General features: G+C 33.2%; 1 protein-coding gene across 10 annotated transcripts in view; it reads right to left on the reverse strand.

The window, feature by feature from the left end:
- The window catches only part of LOC119637842 (voltage-dependent T-type calcium channel subunit alpha-1H), a 139,918-nt gene that overhangs the window by 30,611 nt on the left and 88,249 nt on the right, over nt 1-21,058 (reverse strand). For 6 of the 10 annotated variants that reach the window (XM_038034214.1, XM_038034251.1, XM_038034225.1 and 3 more), the window contains 6 exons: nt 18,504-18,735; nt 18,256-18,430; nt 16,272-16,313; nt 7,225-7,346; nt 6,949-7,103; nt 6,200-6,292 (listed from right to left, as the gene is read on the reverse strand). In XM_038034214.1, the coding sequence (XP_037890142.1) occupies nt 6,200-6,292; nt 6,949-7,103; nt 7,225-7,346; nt 16,272-16,313; nt 18,256-18,430; nt 18,504-18,735 (819 nt within the window). Of the gene's footprint in view, nt 1-6,199; nt 6,293-6,948; nt 7,104-7,224; nt 7,347-16,271; nt 16,314-18,251; nt 18,431-18,503; nt 18,736-21,058 lie in introns of those variants that run through there. The other 4 variants (XM_038034287.1, XM_038034234.1, XM_038034277.1 and 1 more) reach the window with 2 other exon arrangements.

The raw sequence follows: 21,058 nt of genomic DNA on the forward strand, positions 1-21,058 counted from the left end.
TATATGGATATATAAGCTGCGCTTCTTTTTCCATTATTGAGATCAGTAGATTTTTCGAACTTTAGACATTAACGGGGATATGGCCAAAGTGAGTTACAATATTCGTTAGATTAAAAAGAGATAGCGCTGTGATCGAAAGATAGTAAGCCTTTAAGTCCCTTCGTCCGTTTGTGTTTAAGTTGCCGATCGTAATTTTCAAGATATTTTAAAAGAATTTAGTCCCCACCCCTATAATGCCCTTTTTAAAGGGACGTCTTATATGAATAACTATATGCAATTACAATATTTTTGGATGAAAATCGGTCAATAGCGGCATTTTGACATCAATTTGGATAGAATGGGACTAATTCTAGAAGAAATAACTTCTTATATGGAAATGAAGCCGTTAAGATGGCAATGAGCCTACGAAAGGCCTACACAATATCGCATTCCATGTAAGGATCCTTTGGAACAATAATGAAAATAGGTGAAGCATCATAAGTCCTTTCACGTGGCTACATTTCGAGCACCTCTGCCCGCGTTTTGCGCCAATTCCCATGTAAGACATGCTAAGAAAGAGAAGCCTTGATATGGGAATAATAAATCATTTTTTATATTGAATAGCAAAAATACGTGAGAATGTATTGTCCGACTAGAACGCTTTTAATGGTTTTCGTAGTTTCAACACTACGACAGACGTTAAAGAGCGGCGTGTTGCGTACAATGGTTGAAGGATTATTATTTTCTACTTAAACAATCGCAACAGTAACTTTTGTGTCTTTTACTTTGATTATCTACTTAATAGGGATTGCAAGTAGAGAGATGTAAATGAAAAGTTGCTAATTGCTTTTAAACAGAGGACATATTTTGAAACACTATTCGTATCTAAACTTTGCAAGTCAACTAAACGATCGGGAACGTTTAAATTCATGAGTGACCGCGGGTCAAGTAACAGAGGTAATATCCTGCGAGTAAGTGTATTAAAGTGCTTAAAAAATTCCCTTAAATATTGATGAAAAGAAATTGAAAACAAAAGAGTTTAATAATGACTCTGTAAAAGTTTTCTTACAGTTTCTAAGAAAAAAAAAAAAATAGTTGAACGATTTCCTTAGTACTTTATTTAAAGAAAAAAAAAACATAAAAATGCATTGCAGCGTCGATTTTAAACGTTCCATGCACGCGCATTTGAAATATGAACAATGTCCTAAAATACATATACTGTTAACAGTTGTTAGGTTCTCAGGAGTTTTTTCTTTTGTTATTTTCTTTTTTTTTGCGTTCTTTCAATTTTGCTCTTGCGAGACAGATGGCCGAATGACAGAACTATTAAAGCTTATCTACTATCAGCCACTCTGTGTGAATTCTGCAGCGGACGTTTTTCTGACTTTGTCTGTTTGCGTGTTTGTATCGTCATAAGATTTGTAAAATTTTTCATCACACATTTACACACTTATCTATGTGCTGTGTAAGGGTTATTTAAAAGATAATATTAGGCAAAAATCGAAGATAATCAATGCCATTGCTAATGGCGGTGACGATGGCGATGGTGATGGCGGTGGAGTTGAATTAAAATATTTGCTTATTCGTTTTAATAGCAAGTGAGCAAATTTGTGCACTTGTATGTCTGCTCTATGCGATCAATTCTGTTTGTAATTCAAAATTATTTACTACTGGCTATCGTGCAAGGTAAATACGAACACATAAACATATGCATCCATATACACGTGCATATAAATGCATACATGCATACGAACACGCTTACAAGCACGTTGTAGATTTGAATATTTAATCTGTTGTGTATGTTCTGCCGAAATGACATTGTTTTTAAATTCCTAATGCTTCCATACTTTCACTCACTTGTGCTCACTTATATCGACAAATCCTTGTGCATTTTAGAAAAATAAGAATTTGCGGTTAAAATGTATGCGGTTATATGTGAATGAATTGCAGAGACCGAGATTTAAATTTTAATGAAGAGTTTTGACACATTTTGAGCTTCTTTTATTAAGCGACAAATCCGATAGATGCGATCACGATTTAGAAAATTTTTGTGGTCAAATGTAAAGGAGACTTTTCGAACGAATGACACATGAATTTTAAAATAGATTGCTTTATTTCCGCTAACTTTTAATTAACAGAAAGTATTCGAAAGTTTGAATACCATGCACTTGAACATTATAGCCTCAGCAGAATTTTGTATCCATCCAACAAAAGAGGGAATTATGAGGGGTTTCTTCTCTCCATTTCTCTATAGAAAGATGCATCAACGGACTCTTAGTAAAATCGTTGCTTGTTTTTATTCAACCCAGGCTTAGCATACACGATTTTAGTTCAGTATTTGCGTTAATCTTATCTCAAATTTATAACAAACACTTTCTAACAGATATTCATCTAAAATTAAATGTTGATATGTGCTAAGAGCATTTAACATAAAATCGACAGAAGAATTTCCCTGAAAAAAAGCTTTTTAAATAAAAAATTTTGATGTGTAAGCCCTTCGACTTTCGCCTTTCAGCCGGTTCGTTCAACGATATTTCTTTTATTCACTGCGCCCACCAAGGTAGTCAGCTGTCTATTGGATTGAAAATCTTTTTTCCCACACTTTTAATTTACGGTTTATAAGCAACATTGAATCAAAAGATGGGGTTAATATTTCCCGCAGCACACTCTTAACACAATACTTTTAACAATTCCTGTAAAAGTGCATGAGTGTCAAAGAATCACCTCAGCTGGAAAATTATTATACCGCTACCTTGTACCAGTTGTTGTAGAATGTTTGAATGGTATTGAATTTGTGTGAATGTATGTTTAGAGTCGAAGCACGTTAAAATAGATGCACATTTTCTAGCGAACTAATAAAAATCCTTATCTGAGTTGATTTCGAATTTTGCGCTCAATCTAAAAGTCCCGCATTGTAAGACATTAGCGGAAGGATGAACGTTATTGAATGTGCATTGGATTGTAACATTTTTATGGCCTTTGTCAAAAGTAGCCGTTATATGGGAAAAGTTTGCAGTTTATAGTATTCCTCGGCAAAACTTGATGGTAGGCATAGTAGTTTTACATACTGCAGAAATCCAAAAAATTTGGATTGAATGGAAACATCTTGTGAACCCTATCCTGCCTTACAAACACAAAAAAAGAAGCCTTAATGGCAATGAGATTTAATTTTTGGTATTTTATGCCGAAAATAGATGAAGAATAATAATGGATTCTTTGAAAAGAAATTTGATTTTATTAAACTTAGACCAAACGAGTTTCCATTGCGGATCCTCTCCCACGCTGAGATTCTCATGAAAACTAAGTCATGTATATGTAGAAAATAATGATTTGATATTTGAATGCATCTGATTAAATATGAACATACATACGTAGATCAAATTTTCGTAACTTTTCCGGTGTAAAAATTGTCACGAAAAATAGATTTTGGTATGACAAAAACGGGTTAAGATTTTACAGTTTTATGACTGAAGAAAGACTGGTGAATCGCTAAGTCACCTAGAAGAAAGTTAATTTACATGGCATTATAATGTATATAATTTGTAATAACTTATTGCGAAGGTGAGAAAAGTATTTTGCAATAAGCGAAAATTATATGTGAGACATTTAATAGTTGCCTGTTACTGTGATTTGAACTTTTCAATATGTTTCTCTATTTCTCACTCTTTATCGTGCTATGCAATAACGTGTGTTTCTAACTTTTACCAATATTCAATCGGTTATTGCAAAAATTTTTATTACATTAAGCCAACTCCCTCGCGCACTTACAGACGAAACCTTAACATTGTTGTTGCGAGTGAGAAATCAACATTTAAATCAGATGACGTCGACCAAGTATTACTTACTCAACATTAACCAAAGCGTAAACATTTCTGCGTAAAGTTTGAACGGAAATGAGAAAACTATTCGGAATTGTACAGTAAAGTAAGGGAAAGTTATGTCATCACATTTCAGCTGCTAACGCATGTAGTAGCATTAGTAATAGAAACGGATTCCGCTTGAATGGTTGCTTGATTTATATTCCGTTAACTATGGTATGTCTGGTTGAGAATTCGATAAAATTTTTCTTTCCACCTGTCTTCCAATATGTTCAATAAATAAATAAATAGAATAATACTAAGTAAATTAACATTCTTAAACTCGTACATATACATATATATATATATAAATATTTATATATTTCTGTGTAAATTTCTACGTAGACGTAAATGTAAGCTTTCACACGTATATATATGTATATACATATGCTTATATGTTAATGTGAGCATTCCCACATTTGTATTTACATATATACATGTATAAAAATATATATATATCTATATATATATATATATATATATATATATATCTCTATAAATGTGTGAATGCTTACATTTACCTCTGCATAGAAATTTACACAGAAACTTTGCCTAATGTTGAGTAAGTAATGTTCACTCAATGGGATAGGATTGGAGTGTCCATTTATCAGCCGCTGCAACAATGCGAAAATTTTAACTGTAAAGCACAGTGGGAGCTGATTTAATGTAATGCAGCAAAGCGGTTGAAAGTTATTTATATGACATATGTGTGTGTGCCTGTTTCTGAAATCGCAAGGAAAAAGCTCAAGTCGTTTTTTACTCTTATAAAATTTAGACACACATCTAAGGACGTTAGAATTATCCCATGCAGAATTGAAATGTTGGGCGAATACTTGAACCAAGCCTATTTCGAGCTCAGCCTTGCGTCATTAAGAGTATTCTCCAGAAATCGAGGCAAGATCCATGCTGCATGCTGGTTGCGTCAACACTTCTCAAACAAATTCCTTTGGTATTTCGAATCATTAAGGTTGTGGATAGCTTTATATGAAGGCCGCGCTCTAATTGCATTAGTCATTAATAATAAAGAGCATAGTCAATCTTGTGGCCATGCGGCAGGGGCTCGCGATGTACGATCCCTTATACAGTTTCATCGATTTTGGACTACTATCCCTTGTGCACATTGTTGCCTTATGTGGTTCATTTCTTTTCGTTTCAGCAGAGATTCGCGGATGGAATTTCAGTCGACGTGATGTTCAAATGTCAAATTTTCTTTCATATCCATTATTATGCAAGTGGTTATAATCTTTTTTCTTTTTATCAATGTTTAATTCCGCAACGATGTCGTAAGATGAGATAGCGATCTTTTTCAATTTTTGAAGAATTTCACCAAGTTTCACAACGATTGATGGATTAGAGCGCGTCCTGAATGCAAAACCATTCCGTGCTGCTTGTTTTGATAACTCTTCTTCGTTATGAATACTAGCAACTTTTTCACAAGCCAGCGAAAAGTTATTCCTTTTTAAACATCATATACCATATATGTATATGTTTCGCTATATTTTTATATCAATTATCCTCGGATCTTCACTTTTCATGCCGTTTATTACATAGCTTGGTAGGTTTTATTTTATCAAAATTACGCGTCTCTAAAAATATCTATGGGGGCAAACGCCAGGAACTGTTTCCTTGACGCAATACGAATGCAAAGACAAGCAGATACACATATCTAGGCCGGCTTGAATATATTTTTGGGGGTATGGCCGACCCCAGCGAAGTATACAGGGAAGAGCACGGTGTAAAACTTGGGAGAACAAATGCTTCAAAAACTACACGAGCGGGAGAATTAGTGGTCGAAGAGAACAGGTAGGGGAAATCAATAAGAGAATGCAGGTGATCAGGGCCCGCACGCCTGCACGTACACGTATGCATGTAATATTATGTATGCAAATATGTATATATGTGTACTTATGTATACAATACACATCTATAGCCATATATGTATATGTTTACATTTGTATATCATATATAAACATATTGCGCGCTCATGCCTACGTACATTTACCTATCTGTTGAACATATAAAAAATGAATGAAAATTTCTGTGCGAATATACTGCTTGACTGAAATATAAACGATTTTTATTAATAATTTGTATTCATGATGTATGTCTTAATTCGATTGTTAACTCGGAATTGTAAAATTCACGAAATTCGCTTGTTGCACGCGCTCAATGCGAAAGGAAAAGTAAATATTTTGCTTTAGAATAACAAATACTTTTGCCTCTGGTTATTAGGTTAAGGAGCACTTGAAAACCTTGCTATTTGCCTTGGCGGAAAGCATTTCCATTTAAATTACAATTACTTTTCTTTTCTCTTCTCTTTTTTTTTTCTCCCTCTCTTTCTTATTTTACTGCAAAACACTTACCACAATCAACAGAACAAAGTAAATCCAATCCCAAAAACTATGTGCATCTTGTACATAGTACATAATATCTGTCCAGCCTTCTAAGGATATCACCTGTTAAATAGTTTTGAAAAATCAAAAATGAAAAAACGAATCTTATTTAAAACTTGTTTTCCCTTCTCTTTTTGATCTTAGAATTTTGAAAACAAATTAATAATCAATCAATCAATCGATAATAACGACCGGGAAGACTTTAAGCTTTCGCATGAATTTGAAATTCATTTTTAATACAAATTTTTTGATTTGTTTATTTAATAAATATATCTTGTGTGTGTTATTTTCAAAAAAGCTTCCAACCACATCACAGCCATCGAGCGATATGCTTTTCACAAACGCAATTTTCATGTTTCGAGTGGAAGCGCTAAAAAACCATAAGGCGTAATAATAGTAATAATAATACTAATAATGAACGATGTTGTTGCTGCTGTGGTACGCTCCCACGAAACGGAAATATTTTGGTTTAAAAACTTTTTTATTGGCAGTTTAGTTGCCATATTATCGAACTTGTTTTCAATATTTAGCCACTTTCACTTTAGTTCGAAATTCTGTTGCTGTTGGGTTGGTTAACGTAGAAACTTATCCTTTGAAAGTTTGCTTGTGCAGTGCAAACAGTTGCGGTTTTTGCGTGGAGATCGCACGAAAATAGGAAAAAAAACAAACAAAAAAACAGAAGGATAAGAAACAAAGTTATGAAAAATGAAAAAACTTACCAAAAATATAGCCACCCAAGCCATTCCGATGTTATCGAATGAAATTGTGCCTTGGAAAGGATTCAAACCCATTTGAGCGCAACGTGAGTAATATTGATTCCAGTTGACACAGGATGCGTTTGTTGGTAGATTTTCCTCCATGGGTATGGCTTTCTCTAAGGATATTTAAGTATTGGTTTATATATATAAATATATACATATATTTTAATTCTTTTTATTTTTATATATGTATATATATATATTTTTTTTTTCTTTTCAACTTCAATTAACACCTACCTGTGCAGAGCATCGGACCTATACGATATGGTGGCAAATCTGAACACAAATGCATACCAGAATCTTCGGGTTTCGAGCAAATGTAGTCTTGTTCCTTGGAAAACTCATAGTAGTAGGATACGCTATATATATATATGATTAGTGTTGTTGTTGTGACACGGTAAGGTAAGGTAAGGTAATGTAAGGTAAGATAAGGTATTTATAGATTTTATTTGTTTTTTATATAAGAATAGTGCACAAGTTGTTTGTGTAATAGTGTAATGGGTTGTAAAGTTTGAGTGAGAAAGGTTGGGAGAAGAGAAATTAAAAATTCATTCGTTGATAAGTTGTAATATATTTGACCAATATATGCATTATTTCAGTAAAATTTCAATTAATTTTTTCTTTTTTTCTTTTCGTTTTAAATTATAGAAAAATTAATAAATATTTTAATAAGTCACGAATTAACTATGAATAAAATGTTAGGAGGAGAGAGATAATGTGAGAAAGAGCGCAGAAAATTACAAAATGCACGCACACACATACATATGATATACACACTCATGAAAGTATTTAGAGAGCGACACGAGGAACATTAGAGACGGAGAGATTGAGTAAAAGAGAGAGAGAGAGAGAAAGAGAAAGGGAAAGACAGAGAGAGTGAGAGAGAGAGAGAGAGAGAGGGAGAGAGAAAGAGCAACAGAGTGTGTGGGACAGACAGATCAAAGGAAGCAGTGATAAAGAGAAACAACTTCATGTCAATCATTTTACTGTTACATATACTGTTACTGCTATTTTTCCTATTACAGTTACTATTATTATTCCTGCCACTCTTCTTCGACGAATGAAGGAAGAAAACAATACCAGGTTTTCACGATTCATTATCATGCAATCAGGTAAGCCGGGAAAATATATGTAGTTGCATATATATGCAGTTAATATTTGAACGTATCTTCTAATCCTTGTTTTTTTCTTGGATGGCCGTTAACGACTTAAGTTGAATTTTTTTGTAACCGAAAGATTTTTTGCATTTCTTATCATCTATACGGTTTCTCGAAGGGCTTATACGATTGCATAACGATCCATATTAACTTTTAGAGCTTTTCAAGCTATTTGTTCTTTAATTTTTTAAATTTGAAATTTAATTAAAAGTTTTTATTATTATTTGCCTTTATATGAGTTTAGCAAAAAACTTTTCTTTATTAGTTTTTTTATTAGTTTTCGGTTATTATCATATGTTATTTTTGTCAGGGTAGTTTTAAATACCTCCTTAAGAAAAATTTGTGGGTTTTCCTGCAAGAAAATTGTACGATTACAGTCTTTTACCGCTCGTTTTTTATTTTTCTAAATTAATTTTTTTTTAAATCGTGTGCAGTTAAAGTGAAGCATAACAATATTAAATGAGATTACTTTCAACTGTGAGATCAAGTTTTTTAATCTATAGAGAGTCGGGAATATAATTTCAAAACCATTAAAAATCTTAAAAAAGTATCTTAACAAAAGTCTTTTCTGTTCGTTTTTCATTACATTTTCCATAAAGCCAAAGAAACTATAAACAGAAGGTAAAATGAAAAATGTATTCCTAATGTAATTTTCTTTGATCTTTCGTTTCTCAAGATCTTTGCTTCCTTGTACTAAACCGGAAAATCCCCTTGAAAATTCTATCCGATGGTTAGTGGGAAATCTATTTTTACTCTACTGCACAATAATTAATGAGTGCATGCACAGTTAGGCGAATTTTTGAAACTTTGAAAATGGATTTCTTTATAAAGCACTCCCTAAACGAATTTTTTAAAGAACATTTTTCCGAAAATTTTCGTGTTGGTCGTAGAAGGATTTTTCACATACATTAGCTGATTGACTGATCGGGATTCATTAATAAATTGAAAATTATGAATATTTAAATAAACTTGTTTTGAATGTAAGCAATACTTGCGCCCTTGGAGTTTCGAAATCTATATATTTTCTAAATATTGATTGACTTCGTATGGCCTAAACTTGACTCTGTGGATATGGGTGACGTCTATACTCAAAAGGTCCGCATAAGCTGTTGAAAAAACGTACGATTACAGTAATTTAAATTTTTTATACCCTACCTCAGTTGCGGTGCAAGGATACATTAACTTTGGGCTAACGTATGTAATACTCGGAAGGACTTAATATGCACCAGTCTCTTACTATACCGATCTAAGCTTGTTTGTCCATCTGTCCGTCTGTCTTGTTTTCTGTGTCCAACCTAAGAGTCTTAATTTGGTACACTGACATGTTATGGCCCAAGTACCACCTCCCACATAACTCCTTATTTTGAAAAGTCGACCTGCGAGTAATGGTGAGTCGAGCACAATGAATGTGTTTTCACTTGTTTTGCTCTAGACTTTATCAAAGCATAAAAAACGCATCTCTAAATTACGTAATATAAAAACTTTAATAAAGAATGTTGCAAATTTTTAACTCTGCTTAAAGAACCCCCTACAAGACACTTTTTCATGCTGTATTTCAATGTTTTTATGGTTTCTCCCTTAGTTTGCATTAGAATATCTCTGCAAACCTCTATAAATTTTGCTAATTGTTCCCCCGCGTTCACCGACTTGAGAAATTTCTTCGATTTGATATCAATCATTAGCTGTAATGCATCGGAAACTTGAATGTTTTTGGTTTAAGTTTGCAACAGGTGAGGGAACGAATCAGTTACTTTCATTTTACACCAGGTCAGTCGAAAAATCTTGAAACAAGACGAAGACAAAAGATGAAGAACAGAAAATTAATAATGAGCTGAACTGAATACCAATAAGGTGACTCATCCATTGTACTTTACGACTTATTTCTAAAAATTGGAGTACATTACGGGACGGAAGGATATAAAAACATACAAGCAACAATTATCGACAAATTAGCAACAGCAAAGCAATCAGAAACCTTCTCGAATATTTACAGAATGTTGCAATAAATACATAAAAACTCTTCAAATTTTACCCATTATTTATAAAACTTTTGACACCAACACAAAATCAATAAATAAATAAATAATAAAAATTATGTTATGAACTGAACGAACAAAACGTTTTTTTTTATTATATTCTGTTCAAGTCTTTTCTTTCCTTTTTGTATCACAAGTAAATAAATGTTTTGGAAAATGTTGTAAAGAATCGAAGAATAATTAGAAAATGCGTTAGAGGAAAGAGAATTGATTGGGGAATTTAGGACAAAGAAAGGCAACACCCAATAAATATAAAGAGAAGAACAAATCAATATTAAAGAACTTAAAAATTCTACAATTTCAGATCAGGGAACTGCATGACGGTTTCTAGTTCTTCTTTGTTTTTTTTTTTTTTGTTTTTTTGTTTTGTGTAAAAGTGCAGATTACATGTACTCTCGCTTATGATGGATCTCTGGGTAACTGGGACTTTAACAATAATAATCGTTATAAATGCTATTGATATTTGAAATAATTCTATAATAAAAAAAAAATTCTCTTCTTCTTTCATTGTTTGTATTGTATATAATAATACCATAAATTCAATAAAGATATATTTAATGAAGCACTTAGCACATCTACTAGTTTTGATTCGCTATTAATAGCTGCTAGGCGTATTTTAAAATCTCTATTCGCTTTCAAATTCTGATATATGATGACATATGACGCCACTCTACTGAGAGTTCAAATAGAATTTTTTTTTTTTTCTCTTCATACGGCACATATTTTCGTTTCAAGCTCTTCTAGTAGTGCGAGTAATTAATTGTATGTGTATTTTTCTTCTTAAAACGAAAATTATAAAATTAATTTGCAATAATTAGGCTAAGATTTGCAGTATTGAATAAGTTTTTCTGTTTAGAAAATTGTGCGAAAATTGAGTGTGTATCTGATTATACGTAAACCGAATAAGAACTTTAGCAAAAATTATTAATTTCTTGTTTTGATTTCTTTAAAAATTAATAAAAATTTCAAGCATGATTTTAGATGATTTTTGATTATTTTATATATATAAGTAGAGTATACAAGGGAAGTTAGTATTAATTAATTTTTTTATTTTCATTTATTTATTTATTTTTATTTAGACATAGAAAGACAACATGGGGGAGTCCATTAACATATATTGACTACACCGTGTTGTGGCGAAACATAAATAAAATCACACATTTAGTCAACTATGTGTTGATTACAACAACTACAGCTAATTACTATAATAGTGTAGAAAAGAAGAAAATAGGAAAATATAAAAATCATATCAAGGAAAATGGAACTTTTTAAATTATATATTTGCTATATCCATCACCAAAATATGAGGATAAAGTAAATTTGTCTTTGCTTGTATCTAATAATAGGAAGTAGTCATGAGAGTTCATGTATTTCTGGTCAATAGAAGAAAGTGCGTTGACTATCTGTCTATATGTCGCCCACTGTTGGAATGCTTACGTTCGGAAATATTGGAATAAAAAGTTAAAACTTGATACATGAAAATGATTACGACTTGCTCGAAGCCACAAGAGGCGAAAGCTACAACTGAAAAACGATCAAAGATTTATAAAAGTAGTCTTAAACAGTACCGGATTCTCTTACAAACACGACGAATATAGTAAAAAAATGGAAACTTTCGTTTTGCAAGCGGTATTAAACTAAAGTAAGGCCTACGGATTTTTTTAGGTTTTAGAGCCTTTATTCGGCCAGAGGCTACGTTGTAATTTAAATAATGAGCTTCGCTTAAACACAACCAAGTCGGCGCTAGATTTTATTAAACAGTGGTCGAAAGAGCTCGACGATCCATACGTTACAAAAACGCTATACATGAGCTTGGTGAGACCAATAATTAAATATGCCTCTGTTACGTGGTCTCCCTGCTACAGGTGTTACAAATATTCAACAAAATCTATTCAAAAGTAATTCCTGTTATTTGCCCTTAGGAATTCGGGTTAGGATCCACTCATCTTTTCGCCTCCTTATGTTAGTCCTACCATTACTAGAGAAGCGTAGATTTATACTTGGTGTTTTTTCTTAGTTAAGTTAATAAATAGTAGTAATGATGCGTTGGCATCACTACGTCAGATCAACTCCTAGGTTCCTAACCATTTTTGTAGGAACGTTATTTTGCATTGTCGAAATAATTACGAGCTTTCCAACCCGTTTACGGACCTTTATAATTTTAATATCGGATTCTTCAAATTCTATCAAATCAAATTTCCTTAACATGGACGCTTTGCTTTGTCGTACCTAAACGAACTTTTAGTCCTGAAATCGCATCACTGATCTGAATACGTTCGCTCTCATCGATTGCCAACCTTTTTCATATTTGCAACGGTTTTGCGGTTCACTCCTCATTCGGATCTATATCGGCTGCGTGCGCACTTCTCTGTCAGAGTTATGCACGCCTTTTTCCTCTTCTTTTGTTATATAAGAAGTTTACATTCCTTTTTTTATGACCATTCACTCAGGGGTCATCCCCCTTTCGTATAGCTACTGTGGTGATCAGTATAGTTAAGCACAGATACTGTAACTATAGTACGAATACGTTAATTGAGGAAAATTTAATTTATAAGCATCCAAATGTGTTTAGCAGCATTGTACGTTTCTATCTGTTTGAAAAAGGTAAAGTATCGCTTAATTGAAAAGAAAGAGCCACTCCTAAGTACGTTAGGCCGAGATAAATACCCTTGCCAGTTACAGAAAAAGCAAATCCGTACAGCATTTCGATTGCGGTACATTGATTATTAATCCTCAATAATCCATTTCTGCGTACAGAAGAAATTTTTGCAAAATTGCAAAAATGTATAAAATTTTTTGAGCTGAGCACGACACACCAGCGACTTGAAGTAGTTGCAGAATCCAGCAACCTTTCGACGATATCTGCGTCCAAAGAATTTTGACTCGAAAAAGTATTGGATATCTTTAATAATGCTGGATTTACATTGTTGTGGAAAAATGCGAATATTTCTGTGAAGAGATTAAGTGCTTGGATGAACTTAAAACATTCTTAACACCAGATAGTGTTTAGAACATTTTAATTCCAGTTTCACAACCAAATTGACCGTAGATGCAAATCCTGTAGAAGTAGCTGCAGTTTTATCACGATAAAATGAAAATGGTATTGAGAAATGAACTGAGTTCGCATCTAGAATGTTGTCTGATAGTAAAAAGCGTTATTCCCAATTAGACAGAGAAGTCGTAGTAATATTATTTGGAATAAAAAAATTTTATCAATATGTATACGGTTGTCCATTTTTACTAGATGCTTTAGCGCATATTTTTGGCGACCTTTAATGGCATACAATAGACATCAGCATATTGCATTATTTCTATCAGGATGTTGATATGAAATTTATGCGAATACATCAAAAGATAATTTAGCTGATTTTTTTCGAGACACTCGACCGATATATAACCGGTACCGCATGATATAGACGAAAACGTTTGTATAAATTGTTTACGTTTTGACAAGATAAGAAAAAAGACTGAATCGAACGTAGTGTTAGAACAAGTTAAACACATGCTAAGGTGTGAAAGGCCTAAGAAATGTGTCGATCTTACTTCATTATATTATTTCAAGAAGAAATCATGTGAAGATTCCGGCTGTTCGTTTAGGAAATATCGATTAATTATACCTAGGAAACTGGAAGCAGAAGTATTCAATTGTTTACATGCAAGACACACGGCAATCGTGAAAGTGGAGCTAATCGCACGTGAACGCTGTTGTTGACCACAACAATCGAGAGATTTAGAGAACAATGTAAAGTCATGTTTATCATGTTTAAGAAATATGCTCGACGCACTCAAACGCAAATTAGTTACGTGGCAATCTGAGGAGCAAGTTTGCTCAGGAATAAGTGTAGATATGTTCGGTCCGTTCCTAAATCGGTGGTGTTTGGTTTACACAAAATTTTGGTCTCAAATAACGATACCTTATTTGTGCCGAAGAAATTTAAATTATTTTTGAAAAACAATTGAATATTGCATGTCAAAACATCCGTAGGCAGTTGTTTCTTAAACGGCCAAGTTGAACATAGTGTAAAGATTATAAAAAATTCACTTAACAGAAAATTTAGACAATTGCGAAGATATGTACCACATGAGCGCGGAAGTATCTCCAATTTATATAACGTTGAATAAAAGTGGTTTGCCTACTCTTCTTGATTTGTTAAGTCCAAAAAGAACCGTAGAATATAGGGATATATATCTCATGTTGAAACTCAGCAAACTGAACAAAAGAAGTATCACAAAGAAGCAGAAAAAGTCACCATTGCGAAACAAGCACCATTGGGCAAACGAACATTTTTATTAGAAACTATAAATGGTTAGTGGCGGAAACATCGGATAAAAAAAATGATTGCTTGTTCCAACTTTAATAATAACATGTTTTAAAGGTATATTTTCAAATCATTGCAAGCAATTAATCTCACAGAATGAATCATTATAGATCCAATTACGGATAGTGAAAATGTTATGGACTATAATCTTACCAAGATAAATGATGCACCCACAAATGTTACAAATGAAAACTTAAAGGCTACAAAGAAACGAATTGGATAAGCAAAATATAGCATATAATTTAAGAAACAGAAAAATTAAACAAGAATTTGATGCAAAGCGGTTAATCAAGAGTTTATTCCAGCAAATCTTATATAAATGAACTAATTGTTGGAATAAATTCTCGATTTGGCAGGGACATGTGCAATACATTGTAAGATGGTAACCTGATATAGACGAAGGTAATAGTAATGCTAAAATAATGAACTCTTGCTTTATCTCTCTCTTATTGGGTATTCTGATCACACGTGTGCTAGCGCCGTCGTTTTATTTGTACACAAATTTAGATTCAAAATTAAACTAAGAATTCAACTTGTATAACATAAAACGAAATAAACTAACTCGATATTATTTCAAAATTCAAAACTTGGTAATCTGAAGCCAAATCGTCAATAAAACTCTTCAATATCAATTTTGGATTAAAACAGGGATGTTCGCTTACAAGAACCGAAAAATGAAATGAGAGGTAAAACAATCATCTGTTATTTTATTATAATAATTATTATTCATATTGTAACGTTATAGCAATCTTCTACGCAGCAATCCAATTAAGTTGATTAATAGATAAATTAGTAGTAAAAATATGCATAAAAGATTTTCACTTTATAATGTCGGGCTACACTCTGCTCGCATATTAAAAAAGCTCAGTAATCTGTTGAACAGTGGGTCACAAGTATGTCATGTGTTCTGCAATGTCTGCAATTATATTTAAGTGGGAGAATACGAGTTTTGTCGTTGAATTGGCAAACAGAGGACAAATCGAAAGAAAGTAATTTTTCCAATTCATTGCAAATATATTTACTTTTACGTTCCATTGTTCCCTTTTCTCTCAGATAAATGTGTCCAATGAACGACTAAAAGAATAATTTTTTCCTATAATTCCTTTGTGGAGTGTAATAAATGTAAGTAAAGTACAAAAAATGAGAGCCAAAAATTACACATTAAGTAAATTTAGTAAGTATATGTTAAAGTGTGACTACATTTTTGAATATTCTCATAAAGTATTAAATTGAAAATTTTAGCGAAAAACCAAAAGATAACCAATCGAGAAAATGTAGAGAGAAACCGAATTGCTCAACATTTTTGGCAGTCGTTACGTTATTATGATAACATTTATCTAAATATATATAATACAGAGAGTGAGTAAGAGAAGAGATTTATATTCTTATGTATTTATTCGAGAGAAACAGACAGAGAAAAAGGGAAAAAGTAAGAGAGAGAAAGTGATTGGGGGAGGGAGAGAGTAAGAGTGAGTGAGTGAGGGAGAGAGAGAGAGAGAGAGAGAGACAGAGAGAGGCGGAGGTAGATTGATAAACTGATCAGTGAAAAAACGTTGACAGAGAAAGAGCCAGAGAGACAGAGAGAGGGAGATAGATAGAGAGAGAGAGAGAGAGAGAGAGAGAGAGGCGGAGGTAGATTGATAAACTGATCAGTGAAAGAGCCAGAGAGACAGAGAGAGGGAGATAGATAGAGAGAGAGAGAGAGAGAGAGAGAGAGAGAGAGAGAGAGAGAGTGAGAGAGAGCAAAATGATAAAATTTGTATGCATCTTACGAGTTAACACGGACTCGAACTCTGTACTCATCAGGTAGTCCCCTGTAAACAAAAAATCGCGTATGATTTTTTAGAGTAGTTTTCTTCTTTGTTTGTTTGTTATTTATTAATTTATCTTTTTTTTTTGTTTGTTATATATTGTTGTTGTTGCGTAGTGTTTATTAAATATAAGAGAAATAATTACGAAAATTTAAAAAAGAAAAACAAAAATAATATACAGTATAGCAACTATATGCCAAAATTTCACTTTAGTGGGCGGGGGGTTTCTAAGTGTATATGTTGTGCAGAGTGCGTAGTATTTTAAGCAACGCAGAGAATAGGTGGTGATTGCAGTGGCATTGGTAGTGGTAATGGTGGTGGTGGTGGTGGTGGCTGGGGTGTCGTTTGTGTTTGTGTGATGCTAGTTGTTGTAAAAGTTTTAATTGAAATCAAGTGTTTAAAAGCTTGTTCGGGTGAGAGGCAAGAAAGAGCATTTATTTCCATACAACAACAACATACATGGTGAATCTTATAAACAAGGTTCGAACATAATTATTTTACACATACATCGATATGTGTGTATAACACATATGTACATGATGATAACAAGTTTATTGAGCGCATAATACATTTATTTGATGTTTTTGTATTCGCACATCAAAATCTTGAAAAATCCCCATAAGGATTTTTCTCAATTAAAATACAATGTGTTGTTGCTCTTTTCTACTTGGGTGCGTATGTGAATATGAATAAGCCTTTACATATGTAGAATACTTTATGAAATGTGATTGAGAAAAAGTGGGAAAAAGAGAGAAACGATCTTATACAAAGATCTTTGCATTGGAAAGGCAAAAGTTTTACTTCTTTAAAGTTTTACTCTACACAATGGTACCATACAATGTGATTATACTTTTATTGCAATGTTTTTTGTCATTTAATCTCATTTTCTACTCGATTTTGACAAATTTTTATTGATGTAATTGATAAATACTTGATCAAAAAACATGGAAAATAGGAAGAAACGTAATTAAAATGGAAGGCAATAAATTATTAACAACAGCAGTTGTTATATATACACTGTCTTGATTGGGGAAATTATTCGCATAACCTGCGGTTTATTTAATATTTTGATCAAATTATTACACTTGGACGTACGTATAGGTTATACAATTTTAAAGCTCATCAATACTCCGTCCGAATGTATATGGGCGCGTGAACATCCTTTTCGTAAACTAGAGGTGAAATAATTGTTATTTCGTCTTAATCGAGATTCTCTTTAATATTATACAGGCGCAAATTAAATCGTTTTAAAAAAGTTTCATGAAAGTAACTCAGAATTTACTTCCATTACAGAGGCTTCGCATTTATAACGCAATTACATGACAGCGATACCTATGTGAGGAAAATAACTTTTGCGCATTAACCAAAAACTTATAAAACATGCAAATAAGAAATTTATTCCCCTAACTTAACTTAATATTATTGCACGGATAACTTTTTATCTTCGAATCCGTGGATGAAATTCCAAAGTATGTTTCACTTATACCAACAAAAATAAAGGGTTTAAAAATTAAAAATTGCTTATTTCATAAAATCTATGATTCTCTACAACGATTTAAAAATCTACTAAAGGGTAAATTTATCAGCTAAAGCTCTACAAAATTTAAGCTAAACAAAGAAATGTTCAATAAAAGTAAATTTAAATGAAGAAATATAAAAAAAAAGAAAAAAAAAATGAAGTGAATCGGGGATTTAAGAAAAAATATTTTTAAAATTTTTTCCATACTAAGCCATTTGTCGTTGTTCTAAAACCGGTTCTCAGGGATTAAAAATATTTTTGTTTTTATTTTAATTTCCTCTTTAGTTACTATTATGTTTAGGGCATTCATTCATTTCCGGGATTTTTATTAAGATTTTCTCTTTTTAATTATGAATTCTATGAACCAACTTTAGGTTAAAAACAAATCAAAAACAAATTTATTAAATTGTCACTCTGCTTACTTACTCTGGCGGTTTGCGCACATAGTCGGGTAGTTGTAGGATGCAACGTTGCCTTAAAATTCCTTCCCACAGCTGGACTCCGATAATGCCGAAAATGAAAAACACAAAGAAACATAACAGCAGCACATTGCCTAGCATAGGTAAAGTGTCCAACAGTAGCATAACCAGTATACGCATACCTTGAAATTAAGAGAGAACTTATTAATATCCATTTGAAGTTTATTTGCTTTCTTTTTGTTATATTTTAATTACTGGGTATGCGATTAATTGCTCTTAGCGGTCTTAGAACACGTATCGTACGTATGGCGGTTAAATTTAAATTTTCCACATGCATTACATACTCCAATAAACCGGCCAAAACAATGAAAAAATCCAAGCGATTCCACGAGTCAGCTAAATAGGTATTCTTCCCATACATGCCCATCGCAACCATTTTGATGCTCATCTCCAAAGCAAAAAATGCAAATATTATGTCATCGAAAATCTTGAAAAATATGAAAATAAAATGAAAATCAATTTTTCTTTCCTTTTTAAGTCCATTTAAAGAAAAGCATATTGTATCCTTCAGTTTTACTTCACTTGTCAGTTCAATTTTAAACCAGAATATAAAAATATTCGATTTATTCAAAAAAAAAGGGTTATGTTAGAAGATTTAACACAAATCTGGAAGACGTTCCAGACGTTCCTATAAAGGGAATACAAACAAATTGCATTAGCATTCTAGACTTTTCTATCAAGAGTCGGTTGAACAATCTTTAACAAAACGCTTATGTATAGGAAAAAACTTCACGAGTTGAGACAAGACCCTGAAGATATCAAGCATTTGCTAAAATCCAATGAGATGCCATTAATGGTAATCCGAAGTGAATTGCGTCTCAGCCTCGTCATGTTACGTCAACAGGTGTAACAGAAGTGCGAACAAATTAGTGAATTGCTTGTAGAATTGCGAACGGCTTCTTCCTTCTGATCCATTGCCTACATTCTCACAAATGGAAGATTTTTGGAGGCGCTTAGAAAATACGTGAAATTTTTCGATGCCTTCAATTTGAAATTGCATTCAAATTGAAGGGGAAAAATGGCCTAGATTCACGCCTTATCAGGTTAAATAAAGTAGCGTTTGAAAGTTTGCAGCATATGTATGATTTGTATGGTGACCAAGTATAAGGACTAAAGGATAATATAGATGACATACGCAGACAATTCGACACTTTATAACAATATTTAAGAACATCCCAGGGTACACGATCAAAATTTTGACAACATACTGATTCGGCAACGTACGATACACCTACGATATAATCTACGGTAAATTGCTACGCTGTGAAACACCGAAGAGTCAAAATGTCTTAAAAAGAAAAACGTTATCCTTAGCTCATACAATTGCTAGTGTAGGTATATAGTATTGTGCCTATTTTGTAAAAACCTTTTTATATCTTCGACTGAAGCAAGAGGGTATACAAACTTTGCTTCTTTTTTTTTGTGATGAAGTATATATATTGTTGATCAGCATGACATTCTAAATTGATTAACCCGTAGCTATCCATCTGTGTGGTGTTTGTTGCTGGCAGTCTCCCGGCCGCAAAAATGAAGATATCGACTTCAAACTTGGTAGAAACATTTAACAGTCCAGGTATTTTTTATAAAGCCTAGTGGCAGCGATAAAATTCGCCGTTAACGCAGTTAAAACACCAACTAAATTGAAGTCACCATTAAATAAGAGTCGCATGATAGAAACTATTTTTAGACGTCAAACCGGGCGATGAAGCTAAAGTTTGAAAAAACGTCGTTCCATTAATAGTTTTAATTGGAGTTAGAAGGCTCAATTACCGAAAATAATTACTGAATATATCACCGATGATAGCAAAAACACTGACGCGGACGGTGATCCTTAGGGTCGATTCAAAAATGCATCCATTCGAGATCGAGATCATCTGCTTGTCATCTGTGCTATTATTCATCGCTGGCACAAGCATCGCTAACAATACTCGGACTACGCGCATCCACATAGGATAGCGAAATTGGCTAGCGATGAAAATGTAAGTCTTTACCTACAAAAAAGCAATAAACATGTAACCCCATCTAAGCCCTAAAATATATCAGACAGTACGTCTGCCAATTTGACGCGAACTCCGTTTGTGCTGCTACTGCTAGAAACGGACAACATTCGCTAGCCACTTGCAATTTTAGCCGCGAATTGGCCGTAAAGCATTTACGAATATTTATTTCAAGTAGGATCAGTAGTCCAATAATTAATTTTTTCAATTAACAAACTTTCTCACCCACATTTATATAAGTTATTATAGCGAACACCTACCTTTTAATTAATCAAAATACCATCGGATGGATACGATATGGGCGTTTGCCAGTTTCGCTTTTGCCTCTGCTTCTGCTCTTCTAATAGCAAATGTTGAAATAATTTTGCAAAGGATAATTTATTGATGCCAACAACATTGTGTTTACACACACACACGCACACACACACGCACACACACACACACACACGGAGAGAGCGGGAAATGCCCGCTGTTCAAGCAGGCACTGGTCGGTAAAGCGCGGAAATGAGAATAATGCAGATTAATCTCAATCACGGCGAAGCAGCTCATGACCTACTTCGGCAAACGGTCGTTGAGAAAGAGGTGGACCTGGTACTACTGAGTGAACCATATCGCAGGGCAAGTCAAGGCACTTGGGTAACCGACGCGTCCAAAACAGCAGCAATTTGGGCGCCTGGTCCTATAGCACTCTTGGATGGGGACTGCCAGCACAGCGGATTCGTCAGGGCGACAGCTAAATATATATGCTGCTAT

This window comes from Glossina fuscipes, unplaced genomic scaffold, assembly GCF_014805625.2.
Source record: "Glossina fuscipes isolate IAEA_lab_2018 unplaced genomic scaffold, Yale_Gfus_2 0, whole genome shotgun sequence".
NCBI classification, from domain to species: Eukaryota; Metazoa; Arthropoda; class Insecta; order Diptera; family Glossinidae; genus Glossina; species Glossina fuscipes.